This window comes from Lichenostomus cassidix, chromosome 26 (assembly GCF_008360975.1).
Source record: "Lichenostomus cassidix isolate B80296 chromosome 26, HeHo_3.0, whole genome shotgun sequence".
Lineage (NCBI taxonomy): Eukaryota > Metazoa > Chordata > Aves > Passeriformes > Meliphagidae > Lichenostomus > Lichenostomus cassidix.
In genome coordinates this window covers 2895018-2918497 of record NC_139506.1, presented here as the reverse complement: position 1 = coordinate 2918497, position 23480 = coordinate 2895018, and the positions used below count along the sequence as shown (strand labels likewise).

At 53.8% G+C, this 23480-nt stretch overlaps 2 protein-coding genes across 6 annotated transcripts; both read left to right on the top strand.

Moving 5' to 3' along the window:
• Positions 1 to 425: 425 nt before the first annotated feature.
• Positions 426 to 18535, top strand: PPARD (peroxisome proliferator activated receptor delta). 5 transcript variants are annotated; one of them, XM_085083168.1, is made up of 8 exons: positions 426 to 508; positions 3141 to 3229; positions 12898 to 13126; positions 13706 to 13857; positions 14239 to 14377; positions 14958 to 15160; positions 15496 to 15946; positions 16348 to 18535. In XM_085083168.1, the coding sequence occupies exons 3-8, from the start codon at positions 12997 to 12999 to the stop codon at positions 16593 to 16595; spliced, it is 1323 nt and encodes a 440-aa protein (XP_084939294.1). In that variant the 5' UTR covers positions 426 to 508; positions 3141 to 3229; positions 12898 to 12996; the 3' UTR covers positions 16596 to 18535. The 5 variants fall into 5 exon arrangements, with proteins under 5 accessions (XP_084939294.1, XP_084939290.1, XP_084939293.1 ...); XM_085083164.1 differs by having other exon boundaries at positions 15493 to 15946; XM_085083165.1 differs by lacking the exon at positions 426 to 508 and adding an exon at positions 1950 to 2869 and having other exon boundaries at positions 15493 to 15946.
• A 1973-nt stretch (positions 18536 to 20508) lies between these two features.
• Positions 20509 to 23478, top strand: LOC146426960 (uncharacterized). The gene is made up of 8 exons (XM_085082951.1): positions 20509 to 20697; positions 21175 to 21294; positions 21402 to 21631; positions 21923 to 22014; positions 22127 to 22329; positions 22565 to 22675; positions 22763 to 22886; positions 22963 to 23478. The coding sequence occupies exons 1-8, from the start codon at positions 20642 to 20644 to the stop codon at positions 23107 to 23109; spliced, it is 1083 nt and encodes a 360-aa protein (XP_084939077.1). The 5' UTR covers positions 20509 to 20641; the 3' UTR covers positions 23110 to 23478.
• Positions 23479 to 23480: the final 2 nt, after the last annotated feature.

Here is a 23480-nt window from a genome sequence, read left to right as displayed (position 1 = left end):
AACACAGGATCCCGTCACTCTGCACGGGTTTTCTGGGCACAGTGAGCCCTTCCCAGCTCTGCCGCGAGGCTGGGCTACTGCCTTCTATCGAGGCGCGTGAGGGCCGCGGTGCGAATTACTGGAGCCGAAGGGTCAGCGGGCCTGCTCGGGCTCCTCGGGCGCGGAGCCAACCGGTCAAGCGCCGCCGCCATGTTCGGCCGCCGTCAGGACGCCCCGCCACGCCACGCCCCTACAGGGCACACCCCCTGCACGCCCCGCCCCCAGCGGGCAGCGCCTACACTTCCCATGAGGCCCCGCGGGGTGCAGTGCGGGCGGCTCCCGGCAGGGGGCGGTGCGGCGCGGAGGGGCGGGGCCGTTGCCGTGGTGACGCGGGCGCGAGGCCCCCGGCGGCGGCGGCGATTGGCCGCTCGCGCGCGCGGGGTGCGGTGGCGTCAGGGCGTGCGCGGTGACGCGCGGGGCCGGGGGTGAGGGGCGGGGGGGAGACGGCGCGAGCGGGGCCGCGCGCGAGGTGAGCGGGGCCGGAGGGAGTGAGGGGGACGGCGGGCTGTGAGGGACCGGGGGCGGGAGGGCCGGGGCGGGAGGGCCGGGGAGCGGGAGGGGCAGGGGGTGTGAGGGACGGGGCATGTGAGGGACGGGGAGTACGAGGGAGAGCGGCTGTGAGGCACAGGGGCTGTAAGGGGCCGGGGGTGTGAGGATCTGGGGGTGTGAGAGGAACGGGGGTGTGACAGTCCGGGTTTGGGGCAGGGGGTGTGGCGGACAGGTTGGCGCAGAAGGGACGTGGGTGCGAGGAGTTGGGACGTGATGGGCACCGGTGACTTCAGGGTTCAGGCTGTAGTTCCTGCTTGGGAAAGCTGGGGAGACTGAGGACGGGGCATGACCCGCACGGGAAGAGACTTTAGGGGACAGTGTGCCTGTCTTCTGTGCCAGGGTGGGGTGGTGGAGGGGGAATTGGCTAGGGCTTGAGGGTACCAGCTACCACAGGGGTCTGGGGCGGGAAGGAGCAGAAGCAAGAGGGTCAGGATGGACCTTTAGCAGAGCATCCGGTGAGGGGCTAGTCTAGGAAGAAGGATCTGAGAATCCTTTCTCATCCCTCATATCTCCGCATTCCACTCCCTCTTTCCCTGAGATCCCAGATGAAGGACATGCTTGTGGGAATGAATCCGATGTGCTGTAGGGTCCGGACAATGTCGTGGCAGTGCAGAGGGGTCTGAGCGGAGGCTGCTCCATGAATCAGAGTCCCAGGGCTGGTTGCAGTGTTGGTCTCTAAACCAGTGACCTATGGTTGAGGCAGCCCATGTCCCATTTCTTGTTTCTGCTCTGCTCTCCTGTCCTACCCTCTCCCTGCAAATCCCTTTCTGCCTTCAGAAGAGTATTCTCTTCTATACAAACATGCTTCAGGCTGAGGTGGGAGTTTTCCTGATGACTTACCATGTGTCAGCCAGGGACACCAGAGAAACCATCCAGGTGGGATGTGCTGGCAGGTTCCCTCCATGCCCTGCTGAGCTGGTGCAAGTGTTGCCTTGTGTGTAGTGTGATGGGCATGTCCTGGCATTTAGCTGTGAGTGGGACAAGACGAGCCAGTAATTTAGTTTTAATTCTCAGATTTCTGGCAGCAGCAGCAGAGCACTCTGGTCTGCAATGGGAGAGAGCTCAGGGTGTGATTTGTGCACTCCCTGCGTGTGATTCAGCCCTCGTTGACAGTGTCAAGGCTAATGCTGTGTTACTGAATCGGGATGAGCTTTATTGCTGGTGGAGGTGGAGAAAGCCAACTCCTGATGTGCCAGTAGGGCTGGAATGACTTTAGTATTGTTCTTTGTCAGGGAGATTAAAGAGAAACTTCGTCAGGATTGTTTAGAAAAACTATCTTCTATGTTGGGAGAGAAGGGATGAGGAACCTGCTCTGCTGTGAAAGTGAAGCTCCCAGGGGCAGTTTTGTGGCCCCTGTCAGAGCTCCGAGCTGTCTTCAGCCCCTGCCTTTAAACAAGGGCAGTCGCTGCCTTCAAGGGGCTGTGACTTTGGCATCATTGACTGGGTGATCCTGATGTGATTGGTGCTCCAGTGCAAGGGACTTGGGTCATATTTTTGGATCTCACACTTGTGTCCTCCTCTGGATGAACATGAGGTGCTTGATCCTGTAGAGAACACCGTCCACACTCAGGCCAGTGTGCTGAAATCCTCAGCTTTCGAGGCAGGGGATTCGTTTTCTTTTTCCATCCTCTCCTGAGCAGCTGCAGCTGCCCCTGCCGTGTCAGACCTGGAAGGGTGAACAGCACTGGGGTTCACTCTCAGCACTCACAGGTTGCCACCAAGCTGCCCATCCTGGTAGGGGCTGGCAATGCTGGCTTGTTGCTGGTCCTCAGCTGCCTCACAAGTTTCCCCATGTCAAGGGCAGCTATACAAAATGGGGCTTTTCCATCGGAGTGGGAGGAGCAGCTAAGCCTGGGTAATGTCAGGAAGGGTATGTGGGTGCAAATAGCATCATGTTCACAACATCTTTGTTTAATGTTTTAGTCCAGTTAGTCTGCATAACTGTCTAAAAATAGGACATATTTTCTCTAAGTCCTCTAGTTCAAAGCCTCATAAGCCATTTTTTTCCGGCATTGGTCTCTTCCTTCTCTTTTGAGCCTGAAATTCATACAAGGCAAAGTTATCAGGAAAACCAAGAAGAGTGAATGAACTCTGTTGAATCCTTAAGTTTCAGCCACCCAAGAGGAAGTTCATTAAAGTTGCAGGAACTTTCTGACAGTCTTCTGAAGGTGGATTAAGCAAGCTGAGTAAACAAGCTGCCTTATGGCCACCATAGACCTTGCTCTAGCATCAACTTTGTGCATTGTCACAAGAGCTCAGGATCATCAGCCTCTGGCTGCAGGTGACTTAAGGCAAAGGTGACATCCGTGGGGAGGGGATGGGGGCTGTGTCTGCTGGGACACCCTAGGGTTTGCTCTACCTTCTGATCTTGGGGCAGATGCTGTGACCAGAGCAGCCCCCCGGAGTCACCCTGGCCCAGGGTTTCAGCGTGCGAAAGAGGGAGTGTGTGTTTAAATTTCAGAGCTGCTGCTGGACCCAGCCCAGTGCTCCCAGCGGCATAAATATCTGGCCTTCAGCACAGCCGTGGAAACTTGCTCTCTGTCCTCCTGCAGATTGCTCCAGGTTTCGGCTGTCTGTGCTGACATGGTGACCGAGCGGTGGCTTTTGGCGACAGGCAGACGGGGACAGCTGCTCCGCAGAGGTAACCCTTCTCCTTCACAGGCAGGCACTGACCAATATGGTTTTAAAAACTTGGGATAGGGAAGAGCCTGGGAAGAATTTCACTTTGTCTGTGAGCTTTCTTAAATTAATTTTACACTCTATACCTTATTTTTGTTCAGTTTCTGAATATGGTCTCTATGGATTACTTTAGAAATACATTGTGAGGACCATGATCTAATCCTGTTCTCCTCAGCTGGCTCTTGCTGTCAAAGCATAGTGACATAACATTTCATTATTTCACTGATGTTTATGACTGAAATTGGCTCTTGAAGATGGGGGAGGACACACGGGATCCAGGGCTGCTCGTGGGTAACCAATCACCCAACAATCCCACACATGACCTGGCAGTGGTGCCGATGCTGTCTGTTGGTGTCAGACAAAGCCGAGCAGGTCATGGCAGAGGAAGGACTGGGGTTTGGAGGAGGTGGTCAGCAGTACATGGGCAGGCACCGTCCTACCCGCAGACCTCTGAAATGATTCCTGGAATCAGCAGTGGTGAGGCTGTCTGCGCGAGGCTGTGGGTGTGTGTTTGCCACAACACAGGTCTGAGGTGTTGAGCTGTTGTGGGTTTACGTGTCAAGCTGGTGCAACTGTTACGCCGTCTCTGTTCTGGTATTCAAGACACAGACTTTCAAGGATCTTTGCAGCATGTGGAGAGGATTTTATAATGAGCCCCGTGAGGCTTTGCTGATCCGAAGAGCATTGTTGTACAGAATTGCTTCCTGGTGTTGATGGGCTCTGTCTTTCTTGCGTGATGCCTTTTGACAAATACATATTTTTGTGCAGTACATCTTGTTGCCCTTTGGGGAATGTTTTGTCTGTGGCTATTGAATTATGGACTGGAAATCTGCAAATGTTCTTGGAGACTGAAGAACTGGCATAACAAGAGACTCTTGGGCTCCTCTGAACAACAGAACCTGACATACAAATGATGTTTTAATTGGGTGAGATGATGTTACAGTGCTTCTGCCTGAAAGGTTATTTGCTGTCAGAGCCCAGCCTGGCTTGCCCCGACTATGACATTTTAGAGATGTCAGGGTTTTTGTGGTTTGGACTGACTCTTGCTTAGAGCAGGAGCAAACAGATACCCATGGATTTGTCGCGCTGTGTTTCTGCTTCTCATCAGGTGCTGCAGAGTAATCTCTGCTTTTTCTAGAAGTGTCTCTGTTCAGAGGTGCACTGCTGCAGTAATTTTGGAGACTCTGGGAAAGTCTGGACAAGCAGAAGTGATTTCCATAGTGAGGACAAATAAGATTTTTCTGTAGAACTAGTTTTATTTTTTTTGTTAATACTCTGAAGTGTGCTTGCCTTGGCAGAATGCCTGGGAAATTACTTTCCCAAAGCAGGGTTTAGAGTGGAACGATTGATGCCAGTATGAATCCTTTTGGTCAAGGAAATTGTGAAATGCATCTTCCCCAAAATATATGTTTTGAGATGACATTCACTGGAGCTCTGCTTGGTGGCAGGAAGGGTTCAGAGCAGAACTGACTCAAGATTTATCTTAGTTTCAGAATGACTTCTTGAAATGTTTTAATATTCACTGTTTCAGCCATAGTGTCTGGAAAATGTCTGTGTTCTTCAAAGCTTAGCTAAGAGCTTGTGAACATCTGGGATTGTTTTGGCCAGGTCTTTCCATTTGCCTTTGCAAAGGGTTCTGAAATGCATGTGTGTGTTGGGGTACTTTCCTGGGGACCTCGTGGACTGGTTCTGTTCGAAGTTTTGGGGAGTCTGTAGTTTGCAGGGGAATCCTGATCACAGAGGAAGTGGCAGGATAAAAACACAAGCCAGAAATGTAAGCATTTGTCGTGGTGCTGGGTCAAGCCAGAACCCATCTCTGGGGCTGGGGTATAACCACAGCCCAGTAACCTACATGCCAGCCAAAGTTGTTGCCATCATGCTGCATTTCCTGGTTTCCCTGGTATGGGAGCTGCAATTAGGAGTAGCAAAAAACAGAACATGCATGTTCAACCCTTAACAGAGATGTGGGATGGAGACAGGGAAGGGTTCTGGTGATTTAAAAGGGCAGATGAGCTGATAGGGATGGGTTTCTTTGATGGGCTGTTAAGACAGACTTTACTGTGAAACACATGCCTATCTCATTAGGACAGGCTTTGTCAGGCCTTTCCTGGCAGAGGTTGTGTGAGATGGCTTCAAAATAAGCAATGCTTTGTGCAGTCATCTTGCTGATGGGAACCCAAGCTCAAATCCATATCCTGCCTGACTTGTTGCAAACACTTTTTATGCAATTCTTGATTTCATCGTAGTGCAATCTGGGATATTTCTGAAAATGCCCAAATCAGCTTTTCACCTTTAAGTTGTTCATATGGATTCTGCTAGAGATGTTGGCTCTTGAAAGCTATTAACCCCATGAGGGTTGATGGTCAGAAACCCACACCTCTGAAAATATCCCTGGGTTTTCATGTTTGTGGGGTAGGCCTTGTATTGTGGAACTTAAGGACATGGGGATCTCTAGAAAAGGGTTGTTGGTGAGCATGAACTTGAGGAGCCTGCTGAGCTCCTGCTGATCTGGCTGTGTCAGGAAGCAGTAGCTGTGAACTCTGTGGCTCACCCTGTACCCCCAAGACGGTGCCAAAGGCATGAGGATGTTATGAAAGGTGCTAATGCTTTGCTCAAGCATTTTGTTTTCTGGGGGCTGGGGCAGAAATCCAAATGGTCAGAGCACACTGTGAGTCTTGGCAGGATCACGCTGACACGGTCGCTGCTCTTTTCCCTGCTGAAAAGTCAGGGGAATCTCTGTTCTCCAGGCAGCTATTGCTGTGTGAATGTGGCCAAAAATAGTAAGGAAACTGCATTCCCATCTACTTCCCTTGAGAGGGTGTTGTACTAGTTTGTGTGGAAAAGTGATTCTGGTGTTCTCTGGAGGTTTTCTTACAAGATGTGTGCAGTCAAACTGGGACCCCTCTGTTTTCCTGCTCTATGGCTGAAGGGGAGCTGCAGCAGACACAGCAGTCTGCTTGATCCATCTCGCTGCGCATGTTCCTGGCCCTGCTGAATCATCCAAACTTGTGCCTGGGCACAATTGCTCTCTGTCAGCTGCATCCTGGAATCAGAGCGGCATGGCTGGTGCCCAGGACATTTTGCTAAAGTCTACAAAACCAAGTAGCACTTTTCTGGGAGTCCAAGTGTAAACATAACAAAACTTACAGGCTGATGGATTTATTTTTTTTCCTGTTTAGTGCAGGAGATCTAAAATTTGTTGCTGTAAAGAAGAGGAGGCTTGCTACTGGTTTTGTGGGCATTTTCCTGGATCTGGGAGCACTGGCAATGTAGCTATAAAACCTAGAGGCCTGCTGGATGTTTGGCTCAGGACAGCAGGCTGCATGCGTGTGTGTGATCCTGACTGACTCACTGGCCCACTGCTGTTTCTGCTCCCATTGCTTTTCTGGGGAACTGATTGCCCCATCTGAAGCAGGGTGGCACTTGCTGGTGTCCCAGTGACCCTGAGACTTTGGGGAAATGTAAGCTGGATCCTGATGTGTGCAGCTCTGCCAAGCTATGGCTCCACTGACCGCCAGCAGCACTCCCATTCATAGCCACAGCTTGTTCCACTCACCACTTTCCTGGAGTTCCATTTCAGTGCTGCTCTGAGTCTGTAACACCCTGTGCCCACTGTTTGCCTTGAGACGTGGTGTTGCTGTTTCTGTGAGCTCCTCCCTCACCAGCCCTGTTCTATAATTACTGATGTTCCTGAAACTAGATCCTTCCATGTGTCCTGCTCAGGTTTGGGAGGACAAGGGGTCCCTAAGGAAACTGACTGCCCTGGAGTACAGCCAAAAGGACTTCAGCAGTTTGGGAAAACGTCATCTTATGGTGGTTCAGTGAGTTCTGAGCCTCCAACTTTCCTCACCTTTGGGATGGTAAAAGAAAGGGAAATATATCCCAGACACCTTCTCTGGCATGCAAGTGCCAGGTTTGCAGCGTGAACCCAAAGCATAGCCACAGTTTCACAGCCACCTCTGCTGTGCCCTGGGCTGATCCTCTCTCTGTGTCAGACTTAATGATCTTCTCAAATAGCAGCACTTCTGTGCTGTTTCCAGCACTGAGAAGCCCCAGTGGTGTCACCTTTCCAGTACCTGCTTGTCTCCTGGCTGCTGTCCTTGCTCTGATGGGTCAGACCCACGTGCCCCTCCTGGCCATGGGTGCTCTGGGCTGTCCTGAGTTGACAGCAAAACATAAATACTGGTCAGCAGTTCGCAGAATGAGATACACCAGTTTATTTTCTGAAAGTCATCCTGGAAATGCCTGGTACAGGAATGTACAAGAGGAGAAGATAGTCACGAGCAGTGCGAGGAACTGAGCTGGGGCCAGGCAGGCCAGACCTGCAAGTGTGACTGTGAACAGGTGTCAAAATCTGTAACACAGGATTAAACAACGACATTTGGCACTGACCTATTACTCTGCACTTCCAAAACATGCCGTCTCCATGAGCTAACGCAGCCAGGGAAGGATCAGGAAGGAAGCACTGTAAAAGTCCGGGGTTTGTTTCTTTGTGGTGGGTTTTGGTTGGGTTTTTTTTTTGATGATTAAGGAAATGGGGGACTTGGCCAGATTTGCTGAAGGTCATGGAGCAGTACTTCAAGTAAAAGCTAACAACTGCACAGCTCTTCCCTGCTTGCCCTGCTGCCGCCCTTCTGCCAGCGTCAGCCACGGAGCCTGATGAGGGCAGGGAGTCCCTCTGCTGGGAAGCTGTGGAGGGATGATGATTCCTCTGTCTTCCAATATCTGCCATCCAAAGATTTTGGAGCACATTTCATGCATTCTTGGAGCTGCTGGAGCCAAGGACGGCTGTATCTGCTGGAGAATGAGCAGCCTGGTAGACCCTGCTTTGCACGTGGCTGAGAGTTCAGTGCCCAAAGTCTGCTTTTTCTCTGTGACTGCAATACCTCTTGCACCCTGAACACACCCAGCTGCAAGTTCCTTTTGGAGTAAAATGCCATGACCTGGTTTTGGAGACAGCGTCAATCATGGTACAAAAAGAGAAGAATCCAGCAAGTTTTGTAACCTTTTTAATGAGTTGGGGGTTTTTCCCCCATCAGTGCCCAGGAAGTGGGTGAGTTAAAACATGCAATAGATGCATGATTCATTTTGGCAAGCCCTGCTGCTCAAGGCAGCTGAGGGAATCTCCTGCACCCTGTGTCACATGTCCCTGAGTGATTAGCAGCAGCTAATGGTAATGGCAGTTCTGGCAGCACCCTGCTGCTTAGTGAGCCCAGCTCAAACCTGGGGAAGCACAGGGTGGTCCTCACTGAGCAGCCTTGGAGAGAGGATCACAGAACTGGACTCTAAGGCATGGTACAACATCTGAGCAGATGCTTCAAGGGGAAGAATCTGGCCCAGAATGTCTGTCCTGGTCGGTGCTGTGTGGGAGGGCTCTTCCTTGCTAGCTCTAGTAGTTTATTTTTGTGTGTAGCCTGCCTTGCGGCCAAGACTTTGAGTAAGGGAGGAAGCACTCAGCTAGTAAGTGCTGCTGAGATCTCATTGGCTAATATGGGGGTATGCTGATCTTCCAGGAGCAAACACAAACATGTTTTCAGTTTGTGTCTCCTGTTGGGTACACTTAGTTACCTTTCCTGTATTGCAGCATCCGCTTAGCTCTTATTTGGCTTTTATTAGTAGCAGCTGACGTAGGAGGAGGAGGAACAAAAACTGGTACTTGATCAGCAGATCTTGGAAGCAGGGACACAATCCTGGGGGAAGTCTGCAAAAGATGGTCAACCAGCAGTAATCACATCTCCTTTATGGATTCAGGTCAGTTTTTGATTGTGGATTCAAAATGTGCTGCACATCGCAGTGCTGCCCTATGGAGGATGGCCAAGTTCTCATCTCACCCCTTCTGTTTCTTTTGGCTGTGAATTTGGCAAACATTCTTGTCCGGAGGAATAAAAACACAAGCCAGAAGTGCTCCCATGTTATATTGGTTTCCTTTTGCAGTTCCTGATGACCTCTTTTACAGTAACTTGAACAACTACTTTGAGCAAATCAACTCTGTGACTTGACTCTTGGGAGGTTTGGACCTTTCTTTGGTGCTTTGCTTTGCCTGGAAACTCAGAGTTTGGTTCCAGGGTCTACATGCTAATCAGCAGTGGGGAGCTGCCAGGCCACAGGGGCACAAGCTGTTGGTTGATGAATGGGAGGCTTGGACCTGGGTCAGCTCTGGAGAAGTACTGCCTTCTTGCAGGGAATCCACATGGAAGATTTATCTCCTTTTAACTTTTATTCCTGTTTTTTCCCTCTTCTGGTTGTGCCACGTCTCTCTCCCTGTTCCCACTGATGGTTTAGCTTGGCATAGATGCCAGCTTCTAGGAAAGACAAACCTGTTGCCCGAGCTGTTTGCAGCCAGCAGGCATCAGCCCAAGCCCAGAGCCAGCAAACAAACCCTCCCTGTGCCGGCTGCAGAGGAAGCTGCTGGCTCAGCCAGGCTTACCAAAGCTCCTTGGAACAGGGATTGAGGCAAGGGCAGAGCAAGTCATGAGATGCTTGCCCTCTTGCTCATTCCCATCCTGTGGGAAGAGGAAGGCAAACAGCTTTGCTAGAGTCTCTGGATATGCTTAGGAAGAAATTCACAGTCTCCATCCTTGTTTCCATCAGTGTCCTGTGACAGCTGTTGAATGGAAAAAAGGGGTGGGTGTTTATGCCAGGCAGAAATCTCTGCCCTTCCTCTGGCAGCTTGAAGCTTGAAGTGCTGTGCTCGGGCAGGGGACTCCTTAGCAAAGGGGAGAAGTTATCCTTGCTCCTGCTCTGGCAACTTGGCCACTGGATGTAGAGGCACTGAATGGCTGTAGAGGTCCTGCGGTGGAGATGGGCCCTTTGTCTGTCCTTTGTCATCCTCAGTGCTGTTGCACAAGGATTCTGGGCTGTGGTGCTGGCAGGGCAGGTCCCTCCTTGTGCTTGGATGGAGAGAGTTTGGACAAACCTCTGGAGAACTCCAGCTTCCCAGGAACCCCCATTCTGGCTGCAGGGTTTGCAAAGGAGCAGAGGGCAGCATGTGAATCTCTGCAGCCTCTGCCTGCTGCCGCCCTGCTGTACCTGGCATAGAGGGGAGGGTGGGTTCCCTCCCCTGCCAGGGGCTCTGGGCAGCAGCTGCCTTGGCTCTCCATCTGCCAAAGGCAAGGGCTGCAGCCTCCCATGTCAGATCAGCCCTCTTTTCCAGTAATCTCTCTATCCCAGTTGTTTAGAAAACGGGAAGGGCTAAGGGAGGGGCAGGTGTGCAAAGAGCTCCTGCAGCTCCCCTCTGTCCAGGCCCCTGAACTCTTGGCCTGCAAGGAGATATTCAAACAATACATTCAGAGCCTTCTGGTAAAAGCTTTTCTCTCTCTGCCTCTCCAACCAGTCTCAAAGTTGGGATTCACATCCATATCCTTTCTATAATGCCTGCATGCACATGAGCAGCCTTAGCTGGAGCCTTGTGGTGCTTCCTGTGCATGCCTCATCCTCTGCTTTCCTCCTCCTCACACCCATCCAAGACCGACTCCAAGCACAGCTCTGGATTTGCTTTTTTGGGTTTTGGGGAGCAAACTGCATGCCAAAAACTCACTGCCACCTTGGGAGCACGTGGCCCTGAGCAGACCTGGCAGATGGAGGACAGCATGCCAGGGATGTGTCCACATTATTCCAACGTGTCCCATGAGACATCTGGGGCAAAGCAGGGAGCTCTGTCTGCAGTGGGTTTAAAGCAAGGGGCTTGTGCTGCATGCCAGGGAGAAAGGGAATCTAATGAGCTGCTCATTAAGCTGCTGCAGAATGGATTTTCCACTGTAGACAAGCTTCTCCTGCCACAAGCTTTCCCCACTAACTGCTCCTCCAGGCGAAAGTGTTTCCCTGATGTTTGTATGATCATTTATATATAACCCTGAAAACGATGGAGTTCATTACCCTCCATCTCCAATGAGTAGGTTTTCCTGCCTGTCTGCCATGTCCCACCGTGTGGGATGTGTGAGTGGAGGCCAAGGATAACACAGCCCTTCAATGGTCCCTCAGTGCTCGTGTGGAGGCACGGGAAGGGAGCACCCCTCTGCCTGCTTCTGCTGCCAAGGAGCACAGGGCAGTGTGCTCGTTGTTGCCACTAAGGTGCCTCTCCTGGAAACAAAGCCACCTGTCCTGCAGTCTGAATTCCCAGTGTGGAGGGAAAAAACAAAGCCCCCTCAGCCACAGGAGACCCAGGCTGTGGTGCAGCACCAGCTCCAGGGGTGACTTGTGTCCTGGCTTTGTGACATGTTTGTGTTCACCCTCCCACCTGCAGGTTTTGTTCTTTCCCTGAGCTGCTTCCTTGATCTTTCAGGGAGCTCTGACCTTGATGGCTTTCCAGCAATTTGAGGAGCTGGCTGCAGCTCAAGTCTGAAGTGCCAGGTGTAAGGGTCTGCTGCAGGACAGCAAACAAATCCAGGGAGTCCTGGGTACTGCTGCCTTCCCCCAGCAAGGCCTGGGCTGTGCTGTGGGCTTGGGCATGGGGCACAGGCCATCTCAGAGCTTGGGGTTGCCCTTACAGGAGGCCCCTGCAAGATCCTGCATTAGTTTAATTTGGGTCTGCAACTTAAGGCTTTCTTGGTTGAACCTGGATTTCAGTGGCTTTCCTGATGGATATTTCTTCACTTAAAAATAGCTCCTTTAAGGAAGTGGATGGAACTTTACATAAGCTGGGATTGAGATATTAATTATTCAAGCAAGAGTCAGTTTAGGAATCAAGATCTGGAGGTAAATGAACACCAGGATGTTGCAGCACAAGCTGGACACTCAGGCAAGATGGTTGGGAGGGAGATGAGATGGCTTTGCCATCGCACAGTACCAGTGCTGCATCGTTTGAAGGGCTGCAGCTTCTTGTGGGCTCTTTGGGATGGAGTAAGGCAAACAAGGAGCGGAAGCACATGGGGGAGGATGGGGCCGTTCCTCCCACAGGAAACCCAGGATTAAGACACTGCTTGGATTGTGTGGCTGTTGGGATCACACTGCTGGACCCCGTGGCTGAGCACAGCCCGGCAGCTGCGCAGTGCAACAGCAACACGTTCAGCCCTGCTCTTGGCAGAGGAGCTGAGTGAAAACAAACACAAAGGCTGTAGCTGGCAGCACTCTGACGGGAAGGAGCACGAGTGCAGGGCTGACAGGAAGCCATCAGTCTTGCAGATGGCTTGCACAGGCCAGAAGCCTTTAGCCACTGCCTGTTGCTGCACTGAGCCCTGCTCCCCAGTGTCCCATGGAGTGCCCTGGTCAGCTGCTGCTCCCAGTCCAAGCTCTCCCATGGCTGGGCAGGGACAACAGGTGAAGCGAGCCCTACGTTCATCCCTCTGGAGACCCTGGACCTGGCTGTCACCATCACATCCCAGGTCACTGGCAGGTCTGGGGCGGCGTTTCTGCGATGGGACTTGCAAGCTGAGGACCTCAGGTCCCTGGGTGGCATCTGAGCTGGTTCATGGTCTGCTGGGCTTTAAAAACAATTCTGTGAGCTTTTGTTTCCTTGAGTCCTACAGAATGTTTATTCCAGAGTGCAAAGGGATCTTTAAATGGCCCCGGCTCTGCATGTCTCACTGGCTGAGGAGCAAGCACAGAGCAGGACTGGTGTGGTTGGTGACACAGTGTCCTGTTGCTGAGCTGCTCTGTGCAGACACTCAGTGGCCTCTCTCCCATGTCCTGCAGGCTAGCAGGAACAGCCTGGTGGGGTCCATCTCGGATAGACGCGGATGATGCCAGAGCTATGACAGGGATTGCAGTCTTGGCACTGAGGGGTGATCAATTATGGAACAACTACAGGAGGAAGTACCTGAGGTCAAGGAAGAGGAAGAGGAAGAGGCAGTGATGGTGGCAAGTGCAGCTTCAGACCCAACTGGAGGACCAGATAGCTCGCTGCCTTCGAGCAGCTACACAGGTGAGTGGAGCCACAGGAGCTCATCCTGTGGAGCATCCAGGCACCCCACAGCCCCCAGGAAGCATGCTCAGCTGCAAAGGCAGAGGATCTGTCCCTGAATGGAGAAAGGATAGGCAGGTAACATTGTGCTTCAGAGCAAGGGACCTCCCAGGGTGCTTGGGAATTCTTCCTTGGACACTTCTTCAAGTCCTCAGTGCAAAGTGATTGTAGGAGGTGGGAGAAAAGGTTTGTGGATGTGGAAGAGGCTCCTCCAGAGCCCTTGATGTTCCAGCTGGGCGGTCCTGTGCCAGCAGCTGGCCAACCAGGGATTATAAAATCTGCTGGTTGGGGTTTCATTGTCAGGACATGAATGCCAGAGGGAAGAAAGGAGCATTGATGTGGAGTCTGAGTTGCTGGGGCACTCTTGACTCTGTGCGTGGCATTTGCCTGCAGCCAGTGCCAGACTCCAGATGTGATATCAGGGGCAAGCAGGACAGGGCTGGAAATCCCTCCTCAGCCCCACGGCTGGAGGAGCTGGCCTTGCCAGGAGCTAGGCCTGTGCTGTGACATGGAAGGATGTGATCCTGTGTGTGTTTGCAGACCTGTCACAGAGCTCCTCTCCCTCGCTGTCGGACCAGCTGCAGATGGGCTGTGAGGAGGCGGCGCTGGGAGCGCTGAACGTGGAGTGCAGAGTCTGTGGAGACAAAGCCTCAGGCTTCCACTACGGCGTGCATGCCTGTGAGGGCTGCAAGGTGAGTATCAGGGAGGGCTGGCATCAGCACCACCAAGCAGGGGTTAGACCCCAGGGACTGAGCTGCCTCCTCACACAAGCAGATTTGCAGCAAATCAGGGATAAGGGATTGATTGTAAAAATCAAACCAGTCTAGAGAGTGTGGCGAGTACAGGCAGGCTGCAATTGCTGCCCTGGGAAGGTGGCTGAGACCTGTATGGCCCAAACCTTGTCCTGTCATGCTTTGCTCTGTAAGGCCAATCCATCTGTCCCCACAGGGACCCTCAGTTTGCTTTTAAAGATGGTTTCTGTGCTGCAGATCAGTAGTGAGCTGTGTGTTTATCCCCCTGGGATCACGGGCTGCAGCTTGGATGTTCCATGTCCCCCTGCTCCCTGCCTGCAGGGTTTCTTCCGTCGGACGATCCGCATGAAGCTGGAGTACGAGAAGTGTGAGAGGAGCTGCAAGATTCAGAAGAAGAACAGAAACAAGTGCCAGTACTGCCGCTTCCAGAAATGCCTCTCACTGGGCATGTCACACAACGGTGAGTGTCACTGCTGCCCACAGGCCTGGCCAGCTGGGTGACACTGGACCAGCTGCCCTCCTGTGAAGGGTGCCCATAGCCTGCTGTGTTTTAGCCTATGGCTCTTCTTGCTAGGAGATCATTCAAACCAAATGCTTCAAGCATTTGATTCTTCATCCCCTTTTTCTGTATGAGAAGGGGCTGTTCATTCCCACCGTGCAGTACAGCTGCTGGCACGTGGCTGTCCCTTACGGACTGGCCCAGAGGGAACTGGACACACAGATTGTTCTGTGCTGGGATTTTTAGACTTTAGGTGTAAGAATCTCAGACCCAGACAAGCGAAGGTGTTTATGTGGGAACTGGGGTGTGTGCAAGAGTCCAGAGGAGTGGGATGGGAGGCTGGTGTGAGGGAAGCAGGCAGTGGCTGGTTCATGAAGGTGCCAATGCTGGAGGAGCTGCAGCCTGGAGAAGCATTGTGTTGTGTAGCTGCAGGTGTTCTCCAGCAGACGTGTCCATGTGCAGTAGCAGAACAAACTGCTGCCTCTCTGGCTGCATCTCCTGGGGTCCCCCCACTGTCCTGACCCCCAGTTTTGCCCTGCAGCAATCCGCTTCGGGCGCATGCCAGAGGCAGAGAAGAGGAAGCTGGTGGCAGGGCTGACAGCGAGTGAGATCAGCTGCCAGAACCCGCAGGTGGCTGACCTGAAGGCTTTCTCCAAGCACATCTACAACGCCTACCTGAAGAATTTCAACATGACCAAAAAGAAGGCAAGAGGTATCCTGACCGGGAAGGCCAGCAGCACCCCAGTAAGTTCCCTCCCAGGGCAGGCGGGGTTGACCATGGCCAGTGTGGGGGACTGTTCTCTGGGAGATGCTGCACATCTCCCTGCTACCATACCTTTTCCACATGCACCAGTTCCTACCTGCAGCCAGGTGGGCTCTGCATGTCCTGCCCCTTGCCGGGAAAAGTCCCATTGCTCTGCAGACTTGTGCTGGAGTGGGTGGGTGCAGATTGCCTGGGCACTGTCAGCCCCAGACGCAGGGCACAGCACAGGGACAGGCAGACAAACACAACTGTCCTGGACAGAGCTGGCATCTCGAGTCCCCAGAGCAGACTCCTAACTTGCTTCTTGTTCAAGCAGCCTTTTGTGATCCATGACATGGACACCTTGTGGCAGGCAGAGAAGGGGCTGGTGTGGAAGCAGCTGGTGAATGGCATCCCCCCCTACAAGGAGATCGGGGTGCACGTCTTCTACCGCTGCCAGTGCACCACGGTGGAGACTGTGCGGGAGCTCACCGAGTTTGCCAAGAGCATCCCCAGCTTCGTAGGCCTCTACTTGAACGACCAAGTGACTCTGCTCAAGTATGGAGTGCACGAGGCCATCTTTGCCATGCTGGCCTCCATCATGAACAAGGATGGCCTGCTGGTGGCCAATGGGAATGGCTTTGTGACCCGCGAGTTCCTGCGCAGCCTGCGCAAGCCCTTCAATGAGATCATGGAGCCCAAATTTGAGTTTGCTGTGAAGTTCAACGCGCTGGAGCTGGATGACAGTGACCTGTCCCTGTTTGTGGCTGCCATCATCCTGTGCGGAGGTGAGCGGGCGCCCTCGGCCATGCCAGGGTCAGGAAGAGTCCTCCCTACTTAGAGGTGGTACAGAGGGGGGCTAGGGGAGCTGAGCTGCAGCTGGCCCTGAGATCAGCCAGGGCTGTCTCAGGGGCACAAGAGAAGAACTGAACACTTCAAAAACCAAAGGTTCTCTGTGGTGGTGATGCCTGGCAAGCTTGGACCAACAGCAAGGAATGTAGAAGTGGCATCTCCTTCTCATGTGCTGCTGTGGGATATGTTGTCCAAGGGCACACTTCTCCCCTTTCTAGCTGATGGGGTTGGAGTCATAGTGGGTGGGTTACAGTCCCCAGCTCCCTTTCCCCAGGAGCAGCGTGTGCTTTGGAGGGCTGCCCCATGACCCTGCAGCTACCGTGCTTCCTCTCCACAGACCGCCCTGGCCTGATGAACGTGAAGCAGGTGGAGGAGATCCAGGACAACATCCTGCGAGCGCTGGAGTTCCACCTGCAGTCCAACCACCCGGATGCCCAGTACCTCTTCCCCAAGTTGCTGCAGAAGATGGCTGACCTGCGGCAGCTGGTGACAGAGCATGCCCAGCTGGTGCAGAAGATCAAGAAGACAGAGACAGAAACATCTCTGCACCCGCTTCTGCAGGAGATCTACAAGGACATGTACTAAGGACCTGTTATTTATGAGAATGAAGCCATGGATTCCCATCAAGACTCTTTGTACAGAAACAAAGAAAACCCTTCCCAGCGTCTTCCATTTCTCCTACTGGAAACTCTTTTCTACATGACCCTGACATACGGTACATAGGGCAAGATGCCGTCAGGATTTGCAGTCACCTCCTGCTCAGCCAGGGCTTCCGTTAACACACACTAACAAATCTGCAAAGCTGCTGTTTCCATTCCCACAGCCCAGCTCTGGCTGCTCCCAGAGCGGAGTGGCCGCCCGGTTTACATGGCTCAGGCAGTGAGGTTTCTGTGGCACCCCAGGTCCCCGGGGTGGGGGAGCTCTGGTCCTTAGGAGGGCTGAGGGGGTGCAGGGGCCAGCAGGACCGGCAGCAGTGCTTGCAGTGTGTCTGTATTCTCTTGTTCATTTGCACTCCGAAGACGTGGTCCTGAGCCGTGAAGTCTGGGACAGTCTGATGAAAGGATGTTTCTCTCTTTCCCAAAGAAAAGCCAGAGTATTTGAACATGGGTAGGGCTGTCCTAGCAGAGACCCTCAGCTGCAGCCTCCTCTGTGCTCTGCAGTATGTTCCTGTCTCCCAGCGGGACTGTGTGAGCTCTACTTCCCAAGTGTTGTGTGGGAGCCTTTGCTCCTGGCACCCTCATTCCATAGGGAATGTGTTCCTTGGCACCTCAGTATGAGAGAGGGATGAGGAAGTGGGAGGGAAAGGATTTGACTCTTAAGATTCACCTTCAGAGCAGAGGCACAGAATCCATGGCTTCTACAGACTGTTCTGCACAGAGTTGAGTTACAAAAAGGTCTGTGCAAGGTCAGGGGCCTTGAGCTGGTCAGGGTTTGGTGTCCTGCCTCAATTTCCCCTCTGTGAAAGGGACCTGGATTGTCACCTGCTGTCTGCTCGGAGCAGAACCATGAGGATCTGTTAGTTGCATTGGTTGCAAAGAGCTTTGCAGCTGTAAACTGCAGTACAAATGCCAAGGATTTATAAATGGGGAGGGAGTGGTTGGGATGCTCACAATGGGCAGGAACTTCCCAGTGAGTGTGGCTGTGTCAGGGAAGCTGCCAATCCTCCTCTGCCACCATTCCTAAGAGTGGGAACAGCTCCAGGGTTCAGGGTCTGCCTGAACCCAGCACCACTCTGGGACTTTACCTCACAACTTCTCACAGCTGTAGTGAAACACCACCACGGTGCTGCCTGGGCCAGGCCAGGCCCCTGGTGTGTGGGTGACTGTGTCACTTGGGCTCGGGATGGGGGGAGGATGGTCCTGGGAAGGGCTCTGTTTCCCTTACAGGGTAATGGTGTCTGACCTAAGAAGCGACACTTCCCTGTCTGTAGCTCCTAGTCCCGTGTGTCCTGAGCAGCCTTATTAAAATACTGGTATTCCCAAGGAGGGGTTGTGGGAGCAAATTACTCGGTTTTATTTTACTTTCTTCCTCTTCGGGGTAGCAGATTTCCCTAGTGCAATAATTCCTTTAAAACCCAAAGGGGAAGAGCACTGGGCTTTCCCTCCCCGTCACAGGGCTGGCTGGTCCCAAACCTCCCCCTGCTGCCACACTCCACTCCTTTTGCCGTGCCTCAGTTTCCCCACCCAGCCCCTCCCCTCCCTACCTCGCAGGGGTGTTGGGAATTACCGTTTCTGAAGCACTTTGAAGCCCTCTGGGGGAAGGCACTGGAGACATGCTGTGCTGGTCGGAGCCCGGGGGATTTGCCCTTCCCAAAGCCCCGGTGGTGTCCCAGCCACGGCCGCAGTGCAGGACTCGTGCCCATCACCTGGGAAACTTCTTGCTCTTCCTTTCTCGACAGTGTAACAACCCTCAAACTGAAATGTATATTTTTGCTAGAAGTACAAACTTCCAAGTGTTTTTAATAATATAAATAGTGTCCACAAACTGACTTGACTTTAAATAAATCTGAACTAAATATTTAAGAACCTTTTAGCGTCCAGCTTGTCTTTGTGGGATTTCTCTCAGCACCTGGAGGGCTGTCCGTGGGAGGATTTCCAGCAGAGGCAATGAGATTTGCTGTGATTTCCAGGGATTTGCCATGATTCCTGGGACTCTGTAATTCTGCCATCTCATACCTGCTGTGGTTTTCCTGCCTGCAAACCTAAAACAGTAGAAAGAGCCAGTCTTGAGTCGGATCCCAGCCTGAGAGCTGGGTGCTTTCCTGCCCCAAGTGCTGCGGGTGGAGCTGAAAATGAGCTGAAAACATCCCGAGATGGGGAAGGATGAGCTCCAGGGAGGTCATGTGCTGTCACCTGGCTCTGCTCTTGGCTGTGGCCTAATACCTGAGAATGTGCAGGGAGCAGCTTCAGACTCGCAGGCTCCCCTCTGCCCCACCTGAGTGCCCTGGGGGAAGCTGCTCCATTGTTCCCTGCCTCTCCCATTGTCACGGTCACTCATAGGCAGGCGCGTGATGGTTCGTACCAGCTACGATCTGAGTGCAAAAAGAAAAGAAAACACAAAATCCAACAAGTCAAGGGACTTAAATTTCAAACCAAAGAGGAACTTTATTAATTGAGCCCATAAAGTGACCTGCAATAGAGGAGAGAGAGAGAGAGAGAGAGAGAGAGAGAGAAAATTGGAAAAATATGGGGAGGAAAAGGAAGGAAAGGGGACTATAGCTACCACCACGGGTCCACAGACGTCCAGCGTTCCTGGGGTCCCGTTTAGTAGGCGTTCCTTTGACTCTGCAAAGATTGATGTGATCTTTCGGCGGGGAAGATCTTCGGAGTTCAGTCACTCCAGAGCCGCCTTTTATGCTAGTCCATACACCTGGTCCCTCCTTGCGACCCGCCTTTGCTCCCCCTTAATTCTTGTGGAGATATGCCAAACTCCACCTGGCAGGGCCAAGGGAGGAGTGTCCGAGGCATGGTCGGCAGGTTTTTCACAATGGGTGTCAGGGCAACGGGTGCAAAGTCTTTGTCACATACCCGCTTTGGCAGCACAAGCTTTTGTTCTGTACCAACTCAGGCAGGTGCAAAGCATTCGTTCTGTATCACCTTAGGCAGGTACAAAGCATTCGCTCCCGACCAGCTTCAGGTAAGTACAGAGCGTTCTCTGCCTAAGTCCTGCACCTGTAGTTTCTGATGAGAAATGTTGAGACAGAACTCGATTCTTGGATCGACCCTTACACCCACGCAGCTGGGGACACATGGAGCCGTGGTGCTGCTGGGCAGGGTAGCTGGCTGGGGACACTGTGTGGTTTACTCCAGCAGGCAGTGAAATGCCACCCAGCTGTTCACTCCCTCCCTTCCCAGTGGGATGGGGGAGACAACTGAGAAAGAAGTGAAACTGAAAAAGAAGTGAAACTACATAATTTAGTGATGCACGCTTGTACGGAAAATGACGCTATGAAAACCCAGTGTCCATAACGGAGACAGAGCAGCTTTGCAATTTGATTCGAATAAAGGGAGAGAGCCCACTGGGGCACACACCCGCGGGCATTTCTCTCTCCAGGTTTTGGAGGATGCAGCACCTTTTTATCCTAAACTCCTGGCCGCATGTTGCCCTCTTCTTTCCCCCACTGGCTGAGGTACTGGGAAGGTACAGCCTTCCCGAACCGCCTAACACATATTCCCCCTTGAACCTGTCACTTCCCCCCGAAGTTCAGAAGCCCAGGCTTGTGCAGCGCCACTTTTCTGCTTCAGGAGCTAGATTGTCTGGGCTTTGTAACAAACGGCTTGTCGTTAGTTGAGACATTAAGACCCATTTCAAAGACTTTAACACCCATCCCTTCACCCATCGAATTGTTTGTAAAGACGTTAGCACACATCTCTGTTATCTGCAGTGGCGCCCCTGTCCAGGCTCGTCCCTGCAGGAGCAGCAGGAGCTGCAAAGTCCTTGACTCACTGTAAACTGTCTCACACACCCGGGTGCTATCAGCCAGCCCGGGCTTGTCCTCCGCCCAAAACACGTGTCCCAGGCTAGTACGAGAGAATTATCCCAGCCGGACCCGGGCCACACGGAGGCCATAAATAGCCCCGGGAAGTGGCCCAGCCCTCCACACTGCTGGGGAAGAGCTGGAGGCAGGCTCGATGATGGCATCTGGGTCGGTAGGGGCTGAGGCAAGCTGTCTGAGACCCCTGTGCAGGTAAACGCTTGCGGATGGAGCGGCTGGGAGCAGATTTTAGCGGGGATAAACTGGAGCTGGGGCTCTTCGCTGTGGGGGCAGGATGGCTTTGACCCCCCATCCCCCTCCGGAGCTGGGGGTCGGCGGCAGCACTCCAGCTGAGCCCTCCCTTCCTGCCAGCCCCAAGCCAAGGGCTCCTGCCCTCCGCCATGCCCCAGCCCTCGGTACCCCTGCCTTTTCTCCATGCTGCCCCAGTCCCGAGGAGAAGCTGTCCCTGTACTGGGCTTGCTTTGCTTTGCAATTAACCCGCAGATTAGGCTGGATGGAGGTGGCTCCCCCGGGCTCTGTCCTTGGCTGGGGCTCCGGAGCTCAGTCACCAGCCAGAGTGGCTTCCAAAATATGTCCCCAACACAGACAAAGCTGGTATCGGGGGGAGGGGATGTTGGGCAAGGCTGGAGCAGGGTTTGACCCCAGCCATGTGGCTCCTCTGGCTAACAGGAATTTTGCCCGTGGGTGCTGTCGGTGGGGCCAGAGCTGCCGCTTCTCACATGACAGAAAATCAGCCCAGGTCTGCAGGTACTTCCAGCGGGGGTGTTGCCGTTATGGAGAGCAGTGCCGGTAAGGATGGCTGTGAGGGGGGCTGATGCCATGAGGGTGGCCCGGGAGCCTAGAAGAACCATGCTGGACTGATGGGACCCTCTGTCTCTGTCCGTGCACTCCTCCAGTTACCAGCACGTCCGGGAGGAGCCAGCACCACCAGGGACCCAGTATGGTCCAGCATCCCACCGCCGCTGTGATCCGGAGCCTGCCGCTGATCCCACAGCCACAGCCCGGGACTGCGGGGCAGCCCAGCACACCTCGGTCCACCCTGCTCACAGCAGGACATGTGCGGCCTTAAAGGTCCCAAAAGCAGAGGCTGAAGTGGAAGAGGACAAGAAGAACATCCCAGCACTCGGTAAGATCCCTAATGGGGCCATCGGTGGGGAGCTTGTCCCCACAAAAGCTCGGGGTGCCTCAGGTAGGTGCTAGGCTGCCCAGGGGACCAGTGGGGTGGAGATACTGAGGTGGTCATGGTGGAGCAGCCTGTGCATGTTTCTGCCCACGACTCAAGCCTGAGCCAAGCTGGGGCTGTGGAGAGCTCTCTGGTGTGGGGACTGTCACTGCTGTGACACTCTAAGCAGCCCACCCAGCTCTCTGATGATGGGGTGGGATGTGCTTTTCCCCTCTAAGAACTCTCCTCCTGCAGGTCTCCAGCCACAAGGGCCAGCACTGGATCCAGACTCCTCTGACCCCAGAGAGGCAGTTGTGGAGACGGCGACAGGGACTGACCCTTCAAAGGTGTGTATGGGGTCTGCTGTGGCTGGGCAGTCCCTGTCACCCTGTGGTGTTCCCTGAGCCCAGGGCAGACACAGAGCCAGGGGGTTGCCATACTGTGCTGCTCTGCTTGCAGGTCCCTGCAGAGCCAGGCTCTGAAGCAGTGCTGAGAGCCCAGAGCGAGGCCATGGTGTGTGGCATCTGCATGGACAGGGTGTACGAGAAGCCACTGCCAGAGGAGAGGCTCTTCGGGATCCTCCCAAACTGCAGCCACGTGTACTGCGTGGGGTGCATCCGCAAGTGGCGCCGCAGCAGGGACTTCCAGAGCACGGTCATCAAGTGAGTGGGGATGGGGATGTGGGAGGGTGGTCACTGTCCCCCCTTCTGCAGCCTGAAGCTCTTCCTTGAGCCTGGGATCTCTGTGACTTTCCTTTGGTTACAGGCACTTGGGAGTGCTGATGGGTATGGGGATGATGGATGAGGCTATGGCTGCAGGACCACTCAGTGCGGGTGCTGAGCCTGTGCTCCTTCCTCCTTTTTGGGACACTCATCTGCACTCATCACCCTCTCCCAGGGCCTGCCCAGAGTGCCGGATCACCTCCAATTACTACATCCCCCACAAATACTGGATCTCAGATGTGGCTGAGAAGGAGAAGCTCATCAGAACCTTCAAGGCACGGACAGGGTGAGTGTGTGGTGCTGCAGCTGGCAGGGCTGTGGGCTCTGTGCTGCTCCGGGAGCTACACTCACAACTGTGCTTGGCATCCCACAGGAAAATCAGGTGCAAATTCTTCGTCCGTGGCCACTGCCCGTTCAGCTCAGAGTGCATCTACCTGCACAAGCTGCCTGCCCGCCGGCGGCTGCGGCACAGACGGCAGCAGCTGAGGGTGCCAGCTGTAAGTGGGGTGGCACATCCTGGGGCTGGGCTGGACCACCAGAAACCCGCGGCTAATCCTCTCTCCTCTGCTTCAGGTGTTCATCCCTTCTTCCTCGGAGAGCTCTGACGAGGAGGATGAGGAGTCTGCCCTGGACTGGGCTCTTACCCTGGCCATGCTGGAGTTCGGCTACACGCGTTATGACCCCTGGACACTTTTATTTCACCTCAGCGATTCCGACTGAGCCGTGGGGGCCACGCTGGGCCTGGGTGCTGCTGGTGGCCAGGACACCTCTCTGGGAGGCAGAAGCCTCTGCTTTTGATTGCTGCCGTTGTTTTGGGGTGGCTCCAGGCATGGAGGGTGTTGCAGGGATGGGGTGGGACGGGGAAGCAGTGTGGTTGGCATTTATCTGTGCACCGGGAGTGACTCAGGGCACAGCCCCGCTGCTCTTGCCCTCGCCCCCTCCATGGGGCCCACTCTGTGCCCGTGGGAGACCCACGGGTGGGGCTGGGCTGGTGCTGGTGGGCATCTGACATCCGGGCAGCAGCGGGGTCACTGTTTTAAACTGTTTTTAGCCAAATCCGGCAATAACGAAATAAAACGAGTTGTGCAATA

Bases quoted from the DNA above. Each gene is read 5' to 3' on its own strand.
- PPARD (XM_085083164.1), top strand. From the start codon at position 12,997: ATGGAACAACTACAGGAGGAAGTACCTGAGGTCAAGGAAGAGGAAGAG. The intron at 14,378-14,957 runs GTGAGTGTCACT...TTTGCCCTGCAG, and splicing joins ACTGGGCATGTCACACAACG to CAATCCGCTTCGGGCGCATG. The intron at 15,161-15,492 runs GTAAGTTCCCTC...TTCTTGTTCAAG, and splicing joins GGAAGGCCAGCAGCACCCCA to CAGCCTTTTGTGATCCATGA.
- LOC146426960 (XM_085082951.1), top strand. From the start codon at position 20,642: ATGATGGCATCTGGGTCGGTAGGGGCTGAGGCAAGCTGTCTGAGACCC. The intron at 22,330-22,564 runs GTGAGTGGGGAT...ACCCTCTCCCAG, and splicing joins TTCCAGAGCACGGTCATCAA to GGCCTGCCCAGAGTGCCGGA. The intron at 22,887-22,962 runs GTAAGTGGGGTG...CCTCTGCTTCAG, and splicing joins AGCAGCTGAGGGTGCCAGCT to GTGTTCATCCCTTCTTCCTC.